Source organism: Camponotus floridanus, unplaced genomic scaffold (genome assembly GCF_003227725.1).
Source record: "Camponotus floridanus strain SB8 unplaced genomic scaffold, Cflo_v7.5 scaffold43, whole genome shotgun sequence".
NCBI classification, from domain to species: Eukaryota; Metazoa; Arthropoda; class Insecta; order Hymenoptera; family Formicidae; genus Camponotus; species Camponotus floridanus.
The window spans coordinates 45,932-66,673 of record NW_020229581.1 but is presented as its reverse complement, the minus strand read 5'-3'; the positions used below and the strand labels follow the sequence as shown (position 1 = coordinate 66,673).

At 28.8% G+C, this 20,742-nt stretch overlaps 1 protein-coding gene across 2 annotated transcripts in view; it reads left to right on the top strand.

The window, feature by feature from the left end:
- LOC105258398 (serine-rich adhesin for platelets) overlaps positions 1-12,686 on the top strand; it is a 173,798-nt gene extending 161,112 nt beyond the window's left edge. For both annotated transcript variants that reach the window (XM_011269621.3, XM_011269620.3), the window contains 4 exons: positions 540-726; positions 6,155-6,336; positions 10,132-10,372; positions 10,878-12,686. In XM_011269621.3, coding sequence (XP_011267923.1) covers positions 540-726; positions 6,155-6,336; positions 10,132-10,372; positions 10,878-11,125 — 858 coding nt within the window. In that variant the 3' untranslated portion in view covers positions 11,126-12,686. The remainder of the gene's footprint in view (positions 1-539; positions 727-6,154; positions 6,337-10,131; positions 10,373-10,877) is intronic.
- Positions 12,687-20,742: the final 8,056 nt, after the last annotated feature.

Below are 20,742 nucleotides of genomic sequence, written 5' to 3'. Positions count from 1 at the left end.
AAAATCGGCATTTATTTATAATATTGGCATTTAACGTATATGATTTTGCACTGTATTTGCAAGATAACAGACAGCGTAATATCAATAATTGTATTGATGTAAAATCACTTATATAAAAATTCGAGAATATAATTTATCGTGATAGATTTTTTTCTAATAAATTAACGATAAAAACTCCGATCGATGATTAGTACGATCGTTTCGTGATGATCATATGTTTTCCAGCGTTGCGCTTATAAATGTCATATCGTTGATAACATTAAGCGCATATTAGGAATAATATATTCAATTTAGGAATAATATATCCAATTAAATAATAATTCAGTATTCTCACAATATTTCGATCGTTAATATTATTTAGGTTAAATATAGTTGGAATAAAAATATTTTTAAAAAATTAACTTTAAATTAAATTTTAATTTTTTAAGAGAAATATAAATTTTTAATTTAATAGAAACGTGATATATGTAATTAAATATATATATATATATATATATATATATATATATATATATATACATATATGTGTGCATTGATAGGTATGGAAAGCCGAAGCCGATGATTTGACAGGTCATCAGGGTACGACTCGACTAGTGGCAGTGAAAACAATCAAAGAAGGTGCTTCTGATCGTGAAAAGGAAGATTTGGATCGAGAACTTGAAATTATGAAACAATTAGGCAGTCATCCGAATGTCGTAACACTTTTGGGCTGCTGCACCGAAGAAGGTGAGTTGACAGTGGCAGTTTAATAACATATATATAGAAAATGTGCGCGTCTTATTATTAAAATAAATCTAATCCAATATATATCCTATACACATTTCATCTCTTTTCAATTAAATTACTTCTACTCCGATCTTGTACGCTGATTATGCGTGTGATATAGTACAATTAACCGAGAGAAAAGATGTATACGCCGTTATTTGACATTTTTGGATACGTACGATCAACGACGCGATACGAATCGGCCAATTTCTCGCGGTAACGCATTTATTCGCGCGTCTTTATTTCGATTTGCATCGGCACCGCGTAATCGGCGCTGCACCTGCAGCTGTTCGGTGAATCTTCCTCATTACCGTCACTTATCTTCGACCTTGGGTGTCGCGCGCTGCAAGCCTTGGCAGCGTAAACTTTATAAAAACTGATGGCGTTTTAACTGCCGACACTTCTCTCGATGCTGAATACACGGATCGTCGGTGTATGGTAATTAAGTAATCAAGCCCCCGGCCGAGAGAGGTAGAACTGCGTTCGAATGCGTTCTCTTCCAATCGAGATGTTACGATGCGCGTTTCGTGATACTCCTAGGCTTTTGCGCTTTGATTGAAATTCACGTAGAGTTATTTAGATTTTCACGAACGACGTATTCGTCACAGTAGTTAACATCAATCGAAATGAAACGATAACTCTCGATCACGTTTTCGTTCGATATACACGCGATTCGATTAAATTGTAATATTTTATTACGTGCCTAAACCGTAAACATCTGTTAAAAAATTTTATCGCCTCTTCAATTGCATGTTTACATGGAGAATTAATAATTTTTTTATCGACAACAAATTTTTTATTGCTTTTCGTGAATCTTATTGCTGAATAATTTGTTTACATATTTTTAATGATTGTGCAAGAATACAATTTCGCGATAACGATTAGATGATTGGCATAAAAATGTTTATCTTTATTGTGATTGTTCGCTTAGATGAATTAAACAGTTCTTGCGATAATTACGTGGGAATTGTTTTGTTTTGCGCAGGAAGATTTATTCGTTTCATTGTAGCTGTTATTTGCGCCATAATAGATAATTGCAGTTAACTTCCACAAGTTTGACAGCTACAAATTAAACAATCACGTAAATAATTTATGTATCTTGCAATCTTTTTTTTCTGATTCTTCAACATTAAAAATTAGAATTGTCTGTCTCAAAATCTAGCTTTATACACACGGATGTAAGAAATGAATAAATAAATTAACATTTTTCACTCGGAATTAATTTTTCTGTTGATGACATGATGTACTTGCCTTTTGTTGCGTATAAGCTTGTGTAAAAATATCGGTGATTGTATCAATTTACAAAAGTACGATCGATAGTCCTGTTGTTTCATCGTATCATGATTGATTAAAAACTGCTACATCCTGCTGCACAACGTAGGATCGAGTAATCGAAGTTTCTTGATGTAGCGCGCCTTCATTATTGAAAGCGAATGCGCAACGAATTGGCAAGTAATTTTCGTGCGGGTAATTGCATCAGTGGAATTACTCTTTTAAGTATCACGAAAAATTGCGAGAGGAAACTTATTACGCCTTTTTAGAACATTCAATAATATCATAAGAAGAGTGTACAAAATTTTATATGCAGGAAATAATTTATATTATTTTTAAGCAAAATTTTATCGGCTAAAAATACATTATATTTAATTTTATATTTTTGCTTATTAAAGATAATTATATTTTTTTATAGTAAAATATTAAGAATTTTAATTACTAATAACATAATCATTTTCTAAAAATGTTTTAATAATTTTATCTTTCTTACATATATATATGTATATATAATCTGTTTTGTTTTCCAAGTTTGAGAATCGGTAAATATAAAAAAATATATTATAGAAAGAAAATCTCGGGGAAATCGATTTGATATATTTTGCGCGATTTTCTCTGATAAATAAATTTACAGTAGAGACATCAAAAATTTGTTTGAGCAATCTCGTATGCATCGGGATAAACTACAAACGGAGCATTATACATCCTTCCTTTCACGCTGCTCGATATCGTCGTTTGCATCTTTCGTATAAATTTCCATAGTATCTCAGCAGCGCTCTTCTTCGCGTATAATATATTTATTAAGTCAGTATCCCCGCGAGACAATCGTTCCATTCATGGATTAAAAAAGATAGGAAAAAATTAAATAAAAAAACAAAGCGACGATTGTGATCTAGATGCATGATCCTTTTTTTGTGTATTCGGCGACTAAATGATATTTTTGATTTCGATTAATAAAATAACATCGCATTATTATATGCATGTTATGTGCTTTTATTTCTATTATTAGACAGAAACATATTATTGAAAATTTAATCATTTTGTTTTAATAAATATTGTTTTTAACAGAAGATTACATACAAAAACTTTTCTTAATAATTTTTTAATTTATACAAATGAGAATTACATCTTACATTTTAATAAGAGTTAAAATTCAATAAACTGAAAATATGAACTCTGAACCTACTGAAAAATGAACTCAACGAAACTAATTGTTATTCACCGAAAAAGATTTTTCGCGAGAAAAAGTAATGAAAGATAAACTCGAGAACAAATTCATGAATTTGTAATAATTTTCGAGAACGATAAAATGTTCATTGTAATAAAAATTGATATGATTATGGTGATGAAGCGAGATCTTCAGAGGTGTGTCTGCAACTTTCGGGTATCGCTGATGCATCTCAGGGAGTGGACCTCTTAAAGGGCTTTCTTCACAGCTCTCACACAATAGAATGAAAAGTTCCTGGCGGCCCACACGAGACGGGCCACCGCATAAAATTTACGACATTTAAATTTCAGCTCCACTGTTGTTATCGTTTGCGGTCATGTTCGAATTTCTTCCCGGTGACGTTCGTCAAAACCAGAAAGCCAGTCTTTTGATCGTTTTACGACCGCTGTTTGGCCGATAATAAAACTCATGTTTAACAGTTTCGGCCACTAAGAGAATTATTAGCGGCTGGAGAATCGAATAATCGAAATTACAAATTCGACGAATTTTTATACTTCTGACTATTAAAAAGCAATCTTATGTTTCGTATAAAAATATAAATATTTAAATAATAATATTTTTTCAATGTTTATTATATGTTAAATGATGCACGTCTCAAATATTTGTTTGATAAAAACAATTGCGTTGGGGAATTCTTTTTTCGTACAAAAGTTCTCTCTCAGTGTAATAAAAACGATTCTCGTCTAATAAAAATGGCTTTCTGTTATTTGGCCATTTTTCGTTTTTTTCTTTACTGTTAATCGAGTTTCGGCTTATTTATCGGCTTTCGTGGACGCGGCAATGTACAAAATAAAGTAGGAGCCACATTAAGGAGCGGCATTCTTTAAAATCTGCGAGTTTGAGAACGTGATGTTTCTTCTTTTTTGGTGTAAATTTTTCATACAGATAAAACATTTCGCAAGCTTAAACATTTTTTGCTTTACGATTCGTTTTATGATACTTCACATTTCATTCAAGGCTTTTTAATATCTTGTCTTTTATTTAGCGAATAAAATTTACAACGTTTGATAAAATTAATTGTTTCCATACCTATTATATATATTATATTTAAGACTGTTGATAAATGAAGATTTCTAAATATTATCGCGTTGTAATTTTGTTTACAATCCACCGTCTTTCTTTCTCAAGATGATTTGCATATGACGTACGTAAGATGGGAAAAAAGATTCTAATCCAAAAGGACATCTCAATTCTCGGTCTTCGTCCTTTCAAAGCATCGGGTGAATATATTCTTCTCGTTTTTGATTCGTACTCTCTTCTCGCCGCTTGAGGCATATTATTCTGCGTATTCAACCATTATTGTACATGCGAAATATGATTTACATAAAAGCGAGAACGATAGCAACTCGCGTATCACCGTCGTGTACTCATATTGCTTTGCATTCGTCACGGTTATTGTATCACACGCGTGCCATATCGATCGACATAGGCGTGGATTCGTGATTTTTGCATGGAGAAAAATTACAATATAAAACTGGCGCGAATTCAATGCATGTATGTGCAATAAGCTTTTAATATATTACACGTTGATGAAAAAAATGGATATTCTAGCACTTTTCTTTCAGAAAGAAATTATTTTATTTTATATAAGATTGTCTTTTAATTTTTTTCAATTACAATTTTCTAAATTAACATCTAAATTTCATTGATAGTAAATATTAAATAAATAGTAAAAATCTCTAACATCTTTAACATTTCTATATTATTAAAAAATAATAATTATATATTGATCATAAATGAATATAAAATAGCAGTGAAAAAAATTCTATACAATGGCTATGCAATTTGCTTTTTTAAGAATAATTTTATACATAATTTTTTTTAAACAAATTATTACTTTGTACAGAAATACCAGGTAGCAATCTTCTTCATCGAATATAATTATTAATTATTACGTCAATATTTTTAAATCAGCAAACTTAACACGACATGATACAGCTATTTCACTATGATATTGAAATTAAATTGCTAAGATAATCACGATTAATCACGTACGACTTAATACATGCGAAACAAACGTTATAAACATTATGTCATGTTTAATTCGCTCTGAAAAACATATTAACGTGAAATGAAATTAATCCGAACACGAGAAGCATGTACTACTTGGCGAACGAGAATTATTAAAGGGTAGCGATGTTGACCTAATACGAGAGTTGCGATGGCGATGCGCCGACAAAAGTGGTTCCATAAGTTACAATCAAGTTGACATTACTCGAGCAAGAACTCTTTCAAGTAAATCTTTCATTTAAATTACTTCGTTGAATATTTCTTTTCACAGTCTCGCGATATAATTTTTTTAACCATTTATGTGCTTCTTGATTTATATTCGATGTGTGAATTTAATTTTTATTAATTCAATAAACTCCATTTTGTAAATGTAATTTAATTTAAGTGATGCTCTTGTACAAATTTCAAAATTTTACTTAAATGAGGAATAATATATGACATAAGAGTCTATGACATTAATGATAAAAAATTGTATACGTTGTTGCAGAAGTTCATATTTATAATTCAAATATGTGATTTATTAACATCTTTCGAAAATGTAGTATTTAATATTTAATATTTTCTGTTTGCTGAAATGCAACAGAGAGTATGCCTCAAATGGCAAATTGTCATTCAAACATCAATCCATGTACTCATTACAGAAATATGTACTCTTAATATTACGCTCATTACTTTTTAAAGCTCGCATTACTCATATAAATACCCAAGTTGTACGGTGAATAAGATTTATTCTTCAGAAACAGGTTGTGTAACGAATAAGACTTATTCTTCTGCTGACTGAGATTTTATTTTATTCGAAACGCAAGAGCGATACGCTCCAATGCGCCGTTACATGAATAAATATAAAGAATACAGCGTGTGATTTCTTTCTGATTACAGAGCCTCATTATCTTATATTGGAGTACGTCATGTACGGCAAGCTGCTCGCGTATCTGCGTGATCACCGCACGAGACAGTACTTCTACAACTTTAGCGAGGACTCAGCAGCCTTGACATCTAGAGATCTCACGGTTTTCGGATATTGCGTGGCCAGAGGCATGGAGTATCTCGCATCGAAGAAGGTACGGAATCTATTTTTTTATATTTTATATTTTATGTTCGGGACAGTTTCATATAAATAAATAATTAATTTCAACGAGATTTAACTGATTTTCCATGTTTCTTTAAAGATAAAATTACAAAGCAAATCTTTTTAATGTTATGAATTGCCGATAAGTTTTAACACTCTTATGTTATATTTATAGACAGAGATAAAAACTTATTTATTTTGTTAATGAAAGATATCTCATAAGAATAACAGATAAAATTTCCTGTTTTATCGATTATTATACCAATGAACCGGTAACCGACCTTGATGATATTATGTTGTTCCCCTCGATGATCCAACATCGCTAGGACATTAATGTGTAATATCATTAATTATCTCTTTTTCATTATGCATGGTCGACATGTTTACATATAAACTAAAAGTTCGCAAGGTCTTGATATAACTAATTGTTATCCATCAAGGAAAAATATCTCTTCCATCATAGTGGTATACAAAAATAATAAAATCTTGCTTATTACGCTGATACATTGTAATAATGATGTCGACCCTTAACTTCACCTTGTGAGATCGTCAACGTGTAATAGCATGTTAATTAATTTTTCTTTTATTGTACACGATTTATTTATGAATCGAAGAACCTCTAGGTTTCTCGACTCAACTAATTGTCCTGCTGCAAAAAAAGTCGGTTCAAGACTAACCACTTGATGATCGCTTAGCGATTCGGTCCTCGCAACTTTCTTGCTTTCTTTCTTTTCGGTGACATGCGCTTCGATACCGCCAAAAGGACGGAACAGGATTGGGACTGAGACTGTTGAACACGACAAGAAAGAAGTCGCGATAAATTTTAATCCGACACCTTGAGGATCGATGCGCTGCGGTCATTTAAAGTGTTTTGATGAAGGCCCCCTCGTTAATCTCCACGCGATTAACGGGTCCGCCGTAAAAGCGATATCGTGCGACCGATTAATCCTTCAGACATGCCCTAAACGTTCGTTGAGAAATAAGTTTGGATATATATTTACGAATAAATTTACAACACTTTATATACAAGAAGACGTTGAATATCTGAGCTTCGAGTTTTGCATTCGGAGAAATTTAGAAAAAATTATAGTTTTGATGCCTTACAATCGAAACAAAAAAAATGTTTTTAATGAATTGCAATATATAACAAAGCGAGTTTGCATTTATTTTTCAAGTTAACGTATAATACATTTTTATTACATTTAATAATATTGTTGTAATTATATATCTTGTTTAACATTTTTTTGCGTATCATTAACTTCGTCATTCATATTTATATTTTTATAGCTCGAGGTTTCCTGTAAAGATGTACCGTAATTTAAATCATGGACATTTATTGCTTATGAGATTGGTGCATGTATCATACACTTTGCAATTTTTATGATCAATTATTACTAATCTAATTTGCATTTGTGATACATAGTGAATAATTTTGTCTTGCGCAGTTAAAAATACATAGATTAGTAAAGTTGCAGTTGCAGTGACATAAGAATTGACGCATGTAATAGTGGATAATTATAGCATTCCAGCAACTGGATCATCTGGCGTGTATCTTATTATTTTTGTTCTCACTACCATGAAAGAAATAATTTTGCACGATTTGCACAATGAACAATAAATGGTGACATTTGCAATTTCGAGAAATTTGATAGAATATTTTTAGGGATTATTTTTTTTATTGTGAAGCAGATTATTTTGATGTGAAAGAGAAACTGAAATCTCTTTCCATATTTAAAAATTGACTATATATAAAAATTGATAAAAAACGTAGTATAATTTTTTTTCATTTACAACATTTGGGAAGTGAAAATCTTTCAAGGATATCTAATTTTCTGTGGAAGGTCGCGGAGAGCAACGACTATTCGACAAATAACCCGCTAATGATGTTTAATCTCAAACATTTTCGCACAGTCGTAAAACTTCCACCATGGCGTTTGTTGAAGAATCGTTCCCGCTTAAAGATTTGTGTCACTAGGCAAAGATTGAATTTTATCTCTCGTAAAGAACGAGTTTGGAAATATTTGCTCAGTTTCTTCATCCGATTTGAGAACAGTAAACGACTCTCAAGGATATATTTGAACAATAATCTATTTTTTACATGATTTACTTAATTTTGTTGGAAATTTAGAATGGAATATTAAATTAATTATTAAATTAGAATTGAATCAATTAAAGAATATGTTACATTAAATACAAAAATTTTATATTATTTGTATGTTATCAAAAAAACATAATATTTAGCCTACAGAACGTTTTTATTTCCATAATTTAAAAAAAAGTAATCTTATTTTTCTTATATATGTATTTTTTCTACTTTATACATATAAGTATTAACATATTAATAAATTATTAATACATTTTTTTCCTGATTCTCTTTACGTTTCTTCTAATTAATCACTATTAAAAAATAAAGTTAAATTATTGTATGTATTAAATATATTTCTCTGTTTATATATATATATATATACATGTAGATGATTTATAAATTATATTTTTTCTTGATAATATGATAATTAAATTGTGTGATTCTTAAAAATATATTTAGAATTGAAGTAAGCAGCTGCATAATAAATAGAAATTAACATAATGTTTATAATGATAGTGATATTTCCCGATATTCTATCGTTTCGCATAAACAGTTGAGACGAAAATTGCACGCAACCGATGTGTCAATTACGTTCAATCATACATCATCGATTAAAATGAGAGATCTAAACACGCGAAATAAATATTTGTTTGTTTTAACATTCTCGTCAAAAGTTTTCTCGATTTATGTATAACAAAGAGGAAAAGAAAAGATGCGCAGGATCTACGAAAGACGCGTATTTCAAGGATGCCATTCCAAGTAGAATATACCTGATGATTAACGGCAATTAAAGGAATAAAGAACCAAAACTTCTCTCGTAAGCACTCGATCAAATGTCGAATTACCAGTTTCCGCTGTATAATAGCTTCTAGAAAACAAAAATTAGTCTCTCGGTTTTAATAGACAATTACATACAGATGCGCGGGCTAAATGATAGTGCGCGCACCAGCTGCGGATGTGCGTGGATGCATTCTGGATGCGCCTCTGCATTCAAATTCAATGCGGCAGGCGCAGCTGATGCAGCTCGTTGTTTCATAACAACGTGTTTGCATCATTCAGTCGTTGCGTGTAATAATTATTATGTAGATTCTTCTTTCTTCGTGGCTTTCGGACTTGCTGTTTAGCAAAAATTTCATTTGGCCAAAACAGTGCAGGAAGATATAATGGTTAATTAATAATAATAATAGCTATGCACAATCATGACACAAAATGTACAAATATCATAATTGACGGTTAAATTACAAGGTACTTGAACGATTTTGCGTTCGAATTGTTTGAATTATTTTTTTGTATTTAACAATTAAGCAAACGCAGATGTCTCTTGCAGCTGTTATTACACACACGTGACCTGACAGCGAAATTTATGTTCTCGTTTATTTATTCTTTCCAGAAATCCTTACTTATTTTCCAGTAGTATTTGCGTATATGCATCGACGGATTGCTAGATTTATTAGGTCCAAGGAGTACCTGGCCCGTGTCGCTGAAATAATATTTGCAGGCACGGCGCCGAATCTCGTTTCGTCGCGCATGAAACTCGAATTCAAGGTCAAGTTTTTTTTAAATAACTTGTTATATTCAAGTAGCAAGTACGCGTAATATCGCACTGTAATTTCCTGATCAGATCGTAATCGCAATCTAATAATGGAATACATCTTTTCAACATCGATTGTTTATCGATGATCTTGTTCTTTCTGTATGCAGATCATCCATCGGGATCTTGCCGCCCGAAATGTCCTCGTGGATCATAACAAGCTATGCAAGATTGCTGATTTTGGCATGTCGAGGTTCGCCAACGAAGACGGCGAAGTGATCGAAACCAGGCATGGAAGAAATGCCTTACCAATCCGATGGATGGCCCCCGAATCATTGATCTATTCTCTTTTTACGATGAAGACCGACGTTTGGAGTTTTGGGATTCTGATGTGGGAAATCGTCACTCTAGGTGAGTAGTTTGATTTTCGAGTAGCTTGTTGACGGAATAAATATTATCGACATCCGAGAGTCCGTTTATTGTCTCGCTGTTCCTTGATATGAAAATAAGGTAAAAAAATAAGTAAATACACGTTCACGGACATGTTTGCACTAATAGCATCTGTGCATAAATGTTGCAAAACAGATATTAAAAACATATAACCGATTTTTATTATTTACTGTAGAATTGTATTTTCACCGTTTTATTTATTAAATATACTCATTTATTAACTTTCTTTAATTAATAACATTAGCAAGATTCGATCAAGATATAAAATATTATTATACATTTTTATAATGCGTTTTTTTTATTGATACGACAATAAAAAATTGATTTCGTACAACAATGTCACGTATTATCTATGGAGCAGTTTGTATCTTGTTAGAACAATGTACGTCTAATCCATGAATCGACATGGTAACTTCCTATCGTATTGATATCCCATAATCGAAACCATCTTGCACTATCTCTTCAGGTTCAACACCGTACCCGGATATGACGGCGCGGGAAGTCATGCGGAACGTACACAACGGTTATCGTCTGGAGAGGCCTTCGCACTGCCGAAGCGAACTCTTCAGGGTGATATCCCGATGTTGGCACGCTGATCCTGATCGTAGGCCGGAATTCCAGACCTTACGTAGGGATCTCGCTCAACTGCTGGAGGACAACATGAATGGACACTATGTGGATCTAGAGAGTTTCGCTTCCGAGTGCACTGACTGAAAAAAAGAGAAAAAAAGAGAGAGTGAAAAAGAAAAAAAGGTGAAAAAATTAGATCATATCATTGGATTAAATTCTGATTGATTGGTTTTATGCAAAATATATTTGTATGATTGACGCGTAAAAAAATCGAAATACATTTAGAAATATATTCAGAAGAAATTTTCAATTTGCCAGCTCAAGAACGTGATGAAGAATAAAATATCAGTTAAATCGAATGATTTATCGATATACGCGTAAGAATGGCATTCCGTCCACAAATTTCTAAATTTATCCAATATGTGTGGATGAGTCTCGATGTTGTTGTACAACTGTAAAGTGTCATGATGCGATATTATGTATTTAAAAATAAATCTTCCTTATTAGATGGTTCTACGATACGTTGAAGCATCCATATAATACATAATTAATTATGTGATTTTTCTCTGGTTGAACAAGTATAAGCAGGACGCAGAACACAAAACATTGTTACACGCGTGATGCTGTGATAAATGACGAAAATAAAAAAAATATATATATATAACCAAGACACTAAAGCGTAACGAGAGTTTATAAAGATGTGTGTAAGTATTTCATTTAGTATAGTATTACGTAAATAGTCCTTAATTAGTTACATGACGCTCCATTTATCAATTCTTCGATATTTCTTCTTCTAATATTATTTATAAATAAAAACTATTTCATTAAACGGAAATAATCGTTTCACATGTATTTGCACACATTTTGGAGGATATTGTGCTATACATTACATAATATTCATTATAAATTATTTTCCAATCTTATCGTAGGGAAAAGAACTCAAATATTGTTCGGAAAATAATAGCGGATATTATTTTCTATATAGATCTATCTTAATACTCTTCTTTATTATTCCGATTATAGAAAAATTTTATTCGCCTTGTATCTTGAAAATACAAGAAGACTCAATTTTGCGTCGTAACATTTGTATATATTGTATTCCTCGCGCTATATGTATTACATAGATATAAATATTAGCATTATGTTCGCCGGAAATCAAAAAGCATGTCGAGCCGCATCACTTCGTTGTAACACTGTAATAATAATTATCACTATTAATTGTTGTTAAAAGTATATATATACATATGTCTTATGTTTCCAATCGCGCCAGGCGTGTTTATTCTTAATCGTTCTAGTCTTTCGCGACGCGTTCTGGGGCGGCGATTGGTTATTGATTATATCGCACGCCATTATTTTTATTCTTCGCTTCGATGAACGGTGCGAATTCGCTCAAAAATTGCGATATCAGCGATATAATATTCATTATAATATTAAAAAATATCACAGCCGCTTTAGAAAACCGATTAAAGCCCCACCACTGTCAGTTGATTATTTTATTAGATATTTTTATCTTACTGTCTTTTCTACGATATCGTTTCTGTTCTTTGAAACGATTTATCTATCGTTATTACTCGAGACCATCGTTTTCGAATATATTGTATTTCAGGCATGACTCTCGCGAAAAAATGATTGCGATCAACAATACTGTATGTAGAGTCGATTGTATGAAGAACTTTTGTCAGTAAACATTGTGAGAAAATTTTAACTGAGTATATATTTCACTGATTAAATCACATTTGTGTGGGAGTTTAAGATATAATAACGTGTGAATGACTGACGCTTAAAACAGGACAAAGACATGATATAAATCATCACGTATGTATATAACATTTTCTGACTATCTCTTCTTTTATAAAATGTTTAAAATAGATAGGCTTGGAAATTTGCGAAAAATGATATAAATTAAAAATGATATAAATTATGACGAAATCATCGCACATTTAAATTATCTTAGTGTAAGAGATTTACGATCGTTACAATATACAGAAGAATTAAACCATTAGATATAATTTGTGCAAAACCTAATTTTTCAATAACATAAGAATAAAGACAAATATTATAATAATATAAAGAGAAAAATCTGATAATTTCACATACGACGTTGCACTTTCCTATGTATCAAGGAAATGAGATCAAAAACTGACTAACCTTTCTGGATAATATTTCATATATTCTTATGATCGACATCAATCGATAATTATCTTCATGAAATAATAAGACTAATTAATTATTATACACTTTTGAAAGTACAATTAGATGGCTTGAATGAACATTGATTAACGTGATTAAAACGATTGATCTTTTAGAAGTATCTATTCTTATAGCAATAACTATAAATTACAATCATGAACTCTCTTTTTATGTTTTATACAATATATAATGATGATTTTAATAAAGATCGAGAAATTCTTTATTGATCACTTAATATAACGGAAGTTTATCAAAAGAAACGAATCACGTATTAAAACAAAACAATTACAACAATCTAAAATATTTTGTTCGTCACATTTTTTGTATTTTTTCTATTTATTCTATTATATCTATTTTTCTATTTCTTATATTATTATCTTTATCTTTACATTATAGTTACTTTTACACACTTGTATTTAATTGATATTTTTCTATTATCGATCTCTTTCCTGATTCTTTTTTAATTGTCTCAAGTGATAATAAATCATTTTACAGAGATCACGCTTAATTTCGTAGAAATGCTTGACCGATGTAGGATATGTATATGTAGTAATCACAGAAATGTTAACGTTCTATCAGCTATCTTTAGTGAAAGACTTTCGCCGCAGAATCTTCTCAGAGCTTTATAGTAACAATCTTAGTGTTTGCGCTCCTTTTTAATCTGTAGACATTAAGAATCGAAGCACGATTAAAGGAAAATCCGAGAGAATAACTCGCGTTCCACTTTCATTCGTCAGGCCGCCGAACATTCTCCCCACCTTCCCCTCTCACTTCTTTTTATTCCTTTTTTTATTGAAAGATATCTACCTTATCTTTTAGATGTCTACCGTAGTCTTTTAGAAATCGAGCGTCCCGAAAGCCATATGTAGTTTCTCTATGCGTGTTGATTCATAGTCATATGTAGTTCCTTCTATTTCAAGTCCTTAGAATAAGGATACAAAATTGAATTACGAAGAAGCGCATTTATTTTCTGCTTTATTTGAAATTTCCAAAAGTGTTATATAAAAAATCTTAAATACTCTTAAAAAATTGAAGAATAGTAAAATTGGAAATATTCATCTTTATAAAAAATAAAATATATAATTAGATTATGTAATATTTTTAATGTTTCATTACTAACAATTTTCATTTAATATTTTGCAGACGACTACTTCTGGAAATATAATAGATATTTACTTAACGCCGTTCTAATTTACCTCACAAATTTATAAATGCGAGAATACGCGACCTACATCTTTTGACTTATAATCTTCTAGCTGGTTTCTGTCCGCGATTCGGATGCGAATCCGGAAAGAGAAGAACAAGATTCTCGTCGAAGTACTGAAAAATCAGAATAAACCTGTTTTTAGAATAAGACAAGCGTCACTATACGCGAGAGTAGTTTAGATAATTTTTTATCTATGTTCCATAAGCAATAATATTTATGTTTTGAAAAGAAGAAAGAAATGCAAATAAATTAATTTTTCAATAATTACAGTAAGATAAAACTATGCGAATAATTTTTTTTAATTAACATCTATTTGTAATATAAGTTATTATTCTAGCATACAGTAAGTTTTTTTAAAAATGTTCTGTTCCCTTTTACTATTAGCTTTTTCTATATTCCAATTGGCATTCAAGTTTATATTTTTACGATTTAATGCGTTTATTTTGCTTATCAAGCTACGCGGTAGCAACGTCAAGCACATACGTATAAGAATTGGATTCAATCATTGAGAATCACTGCTTTCAATATATCGAGTTGCTATCAAATAGCTTATTCGGAACTTTACGTCAAATAAAACTTTCGATTAAAATATCTCATGAACTAAAGCCGTAATCATGAATCTAATCGTACTTTTGTATAATGTAGATGAAAGCTTTCGATTGTGACCAGTTTGAACAAAATCAGTAAATATTTAAATTTATTATATAAAATCTATCATTCAATGTACTATTTAAATATAATTAAATATAAATTTTTACAAAAAACAGTGATATCTCAATAAAAAGAAACTTTGCAACTTTATAAAAAAATATGCCAAGCATATAACAATACCTTAAAAGAATCTAAAAAATGATGAAAATGAAAAAAATTTTAAACTCATTTGAGATTAATACAATTATCCAAATAAATTATGTGCTATTAAATTATAATCTAAAGTTAAATTGTAATCTAAAGTTAAATTGTAATCTATTAAATTGCAATACTAAAGTTAAAATAATCAATACTAGAGTTAATGTAATCAATACTAGAGTTAAGATTCTTTTATTTCCTGAAATACTTTTTATAACGTGTATAATTTAGAAAAGTTATACGCAAATCCTAAATCTAAACGAATTTCATCGAAGTATAAAAATTTGGTATGTTCCCTATATTCAAATTGTATAATCTAAAACCTACGTTTTTTAACATACATTGTTTGAGATTTTATATTTTATTCGAAATATAAACGTGAGTGCGCGATTCGAGCACCAGGGCATATCATGCCTATATACATATGTATATACATATATATACAAAGTATCTATTTCATTACATTTTAATGAAAAAATAAATAATCAATTTATATTTTTCTCTCTAAGAATGATTTTTAATTAATGGAAAGATTAATAAAATCTTTTATATTTACAGGATAATACATGTTTCTCTTAAACAATTTTTCTCACAATTTTTTGCGATTAACTTCATCGTCTTATAAACCTTGTCAATTATAAACAATATAATGTTTTAGCGAATATTAATATATAAATGATAAACATAAAAATGAAAAAATTAGAGAATTGATATACGATTGTTAGATACTGTTTATATTTTGTTTATGTTATGTTTTGTGATCGTTAGTATATCTTCTCAAGAACAACCAACTATAACAACTTTTAGTTGCCAGTATTATATTCGGCCTTTCATATCGTGTGCCAAAAGATTTAAAAGTATCTATAAAGTCAGTAAAGTGAGGGAATAATTTTAAATAAAATTTATAATGTCAACCAAAAAACGAATCTTCCTTCCGCTTAAAAAAAAAATAGAAATTTTAGATAAATTAGAAAAAGATACTTCGATCAATGAAAAACAAATTATTGATGAGTATGACATCTCTTTAAGTACACTTTACAGAATTAAACATGATGCAAATGAGATAAAAAAATTGGCCACTAAAGAAATGAACTTAATGAAAAAACATATAAGAAAAAAGTATGAACCATTAGAACATGCATTGCATAACTGGTATCTAAAGACCACAGAATCGAAAAAATTTACCAAACAACTATTTATGCATACAGGAAAAATCCTTATGCATAAGTTAGGTTGGCCATTAAACCCTTGGGCACGAACAGGACTGTTGCGTGCATATCTAAAACGTTTCGAGAATCGACAAAAATCTATTAATTATAAATCTCCAAATTTATCTGAAAATTCACAAAGTCTCGACTTTTCCAAACAGCTATTTAAGACTAAAGAAACTCAAGTTATGCACGAGATTGGTGAGTCGTCAAAACATAAAGGAAAAAAAAATTTCTTGATAAAATACATGAAAGAAAATCAACAAGAATCTACTAATTATAAATCTCCAAATTTATCTAAGATTTCGCAAAATCTGACGCGAGATACTGATAAAACTAAACAAGAATTAGACAGCGATAAAATTTTTATTCAAGATTTACACCATCAATTGCAAGAAAAAAATATTAAAAGAGATAATATTTACAATATGAACCGAATATCTATAAAATTTAAAACTTTTTTTCAACGTGCGAATTTTCAACACCAAGATGAGAACAAAATTGATATAGAAAAATTGAAAAATGATCGTCTATATATTGTGTTTTGTACAAATGCTACAGGTAGTCATAAATTACCACCTTATTATATTTATGAATATGAACATGAAACAGTTAAAAAGTATTTGAAAAACGAGGAAAGTGTCATTTTTAAGAAAAAAGGAGATGGATGGGAAAATGACATCATGTCAAATTGGTACAATAATGTCTTCATAAACCTTGTGAGTGACCATCATCAGAAAACAGAAACAATCGGCAAAGTAATATTACTCACCAAACTGTACAAGGAGTTTGAAGATGACATGCAAAATGACAACTTCGAAATATTGTTTTTTCCACCTAGCGCATACACAATTCTTCAATCATTAAAATCATTACATATGGAGCAGAAAATAAATAGAAATTTACATAAAGTATTTCAAAATTTTTGTAAATCTTACGATCTGAAAGTTTACACTAAAGTGATTGATGAAACATGGAAGGGAATCTTGCCGGCGGATATACAAAACTCATGAAAAAACTTTTACAATCAGATTCTCGCATAGAAGGAAATGCAAACTCAACATCTTTGGTTGCAAAACTTGGAAGCAAAAGTAATTAAAAATGTAAGGAAAAGGAAGACATCACTTTCAACAAAACATCAGTCGACATCAGCAATAGACAAAAAGAAATAATATTTATTTTCCAAACTCTTATATTGGTACTAGTTTCTCGCAAAACAGAAAACACAATATCAATATGTATGATTAAACTAAATTCGAAATTAATTAAAAATGTAGAGGAAGACATGGCTCTCGAAAAAGCACTAGCAGAAATAAGAACGGAAATGAAAGAACAACATCAGAAGAATATTGTAAGTGTTGAAAATATTATTTTGTGTAACATTGCTTTAATAAATGTTTCTCTATAAAAATAGATAAAAAAATTTATGTCTTACAATACTTTAAATTGTATACATCGTATCCATAGTATTCTAATTGTATACAGAAATTTTAGACTAGAACTATTTATTATTCGATTCATTTCGTATTTAACCGCCTTAAACTATTATTTTTAATCCTTTAAAGAATTTTTATATTATTACCGAAAAAATATTTACGAACATTAAAGATTTTCTAACTATTATACATATATATATGTATAGTAATTACAAAATTTTCAATGTTCTTGAATATTTTTTTTTTTTTAATACAAATTTATGTATATATATATATATATACGTATACAGGGTGGCCTCGAACGAAGGAAGAGCAAAAGGTGAAAAGAAAATGAAATAAAAAGAAAATAAAACTAAATAAATCTCTTGACAAAAACGCTAAAAATAAAAAATAAATATCTTTTTCTTTTATGAAAATAAAATAATTTTTTTTAACTAACTTTTATTTTATTTTCATAAAAGGAAAAGATTTTTATTTTTTATTTTTATTATTTTTTTAAAAAAATTTATTTAGTTTTATTTTGTTTTTATTTTATTTTCTTTTCACCTTTTGCTCTTCCTTCATCAGGGGTTTTTGAGCGATAACTTTTTAAGGAAGCATTTTTCATTTTTCATTTTTGTTTATAGGAAATTTTTTGTTGAGAATTAAATTTCCTATAAGATCTCAAAGTTTGTCTGGAACGTTCGGGGCCATCCTGTATATATATATATATATATATATATATATATATATATATATATATATAGTTTTACATTATTATTGCGTAATTATAGTTATAAGTAAAACGTTAGTATTTTTGTTTGCTTTCTTTCGTAGGAAATTAGGGCGAATGAATTCACGGAACTTATTCAGCAGGATATCAAAGAATTATGCTTCGAATAGTGTTACATAATGTTATGATGGACAATATATCTATATTAGACATAACAGAAAATTATAAATTTGACTTGGAAATGTTGCAATTAAAAATAGATATTGTAAAAAATAGAAGAAAGTATTTTCAAAAAAAAAATATGCAGCAGCAATAAAGGATTTATGTCTGAAAAAGAAGTAAATATGAAGCAATATTTAATATATATTTAATATATATATTAATATATTTAATATATATTTAAATAATATATTTAATATATATTTAAAAATATATCGTTGGTCTTCTTACATTTTGTTTATCCGTATTGTCATATTGACTGAGCTCTTCGAATGCGAATGAAGAATCTGTATCTGTTCATGAAAAATATCTACTTGAGTAATTAATACTGATTGACATTGTAAAATTTTTATTTTTATATAACTAATGATTGTAGCGTAATAAAAGTCTTAGATTAATTTCAATAACTATTAATTAATTTTTCAAGTGATATGTGCTTAAAATTACTAGTATAAATAGAATTATTATTTTAATAAATAAAATTCTTAATTTTTTATTATTGTAGAAAATTGAATTATTATGACGGATTTTATTTCGTAAAATTATACGCTGATTTAATTTATCAAAGTTTAATCGAAGCTTTTGTGTTCGGAAAAGAAAAGATCTGAAATTTAATGTCAAATATTTTATACATACACAATGTACATATATACAATGTACTATGAATAATATTCAGATTTAATATCGACATTTTGTTATTAGAATTTTTATCTGCTTTTGAAATAAGAGAAATCTGCTATTAATTATATTTAAGCATGTACAATATATTAATATAACACTTTAAATATTTTATATATTGTTATCGTCAAAAATTACTAGAAATCAATGTATAATAATGTATAATAAAATATAAATTAATATTAATATAAATATTAACATAATTTATTATTGATATTATTATGCATTATTAAATATATTCATATATATATATTTATATACATATATATATATATATATATATATATATTTTTTTTAACAAATCAATATAATGTAATTATTTTTAAAAATACAAATAATTATATATATTTTTACTATTTTTTCATCTATACATTTGATAATTGTCTTGACATTTGATATTTGTCGACACATTTGATAATTGTCTTGACAGTAATAATATGTAATATATTTTAAGGATAATATCTTCTACATAACATTTTTTATAATATTAATACAATGTTCTTAATTCCTAATTCAATAACTGCGTGTAAGAACAAGTTTTATAACAGTATATGTAAAAATTAATCAATAACAAATATAGAGATTGTCATTCACGAAATATCTTCTCTGCTTTTCAATGTAATATGAATGATATTCATTCATATTACATTCTGAATATTATTCAGAATATTCAGAAACTATATAACATCGACATATTATTACTAAAATTTTTATTTACTTTTGAAATGCGGGAAATGCGCTATTAATTATATTCATGTATGTACAATCTAAAATAACATACATATATTGAAAAAAATGTGTACGTTTTTTCGGATTGTACATATAATTAATAGCAGATTTCCTTCATTTCAAAAGATAGATAAAAATTCTAATAACAAAATGACGATGTTAGTTATTCATATTACATTGTGTAGCAGAGAAGATATTTTGTGAATAACAATTTAATTTATATTAATTTGTTCATCTTCTGGACATGTATCATTTCTTTATATATACATATGTTAGACAAGTTTGACAGTTAATTGCTTGTGTTTTACTATTAATTTTTTTCGATAAGACTTATTTTTGTTATTGTATATTTGTTATGCATTAATTATTAAATCTGTAAATAAATAAAGTACATAACTTTAGAAATTAATTTTTTAATGTATATTAACTTTTTAGTGTATAAGCCCAAAATTTTTGAGAAAATTATGAAAATTATTACTTTTGTTATGTGAAAATTATGTTTGAGTACTCAAATTATGGATAATTTCCTTTTT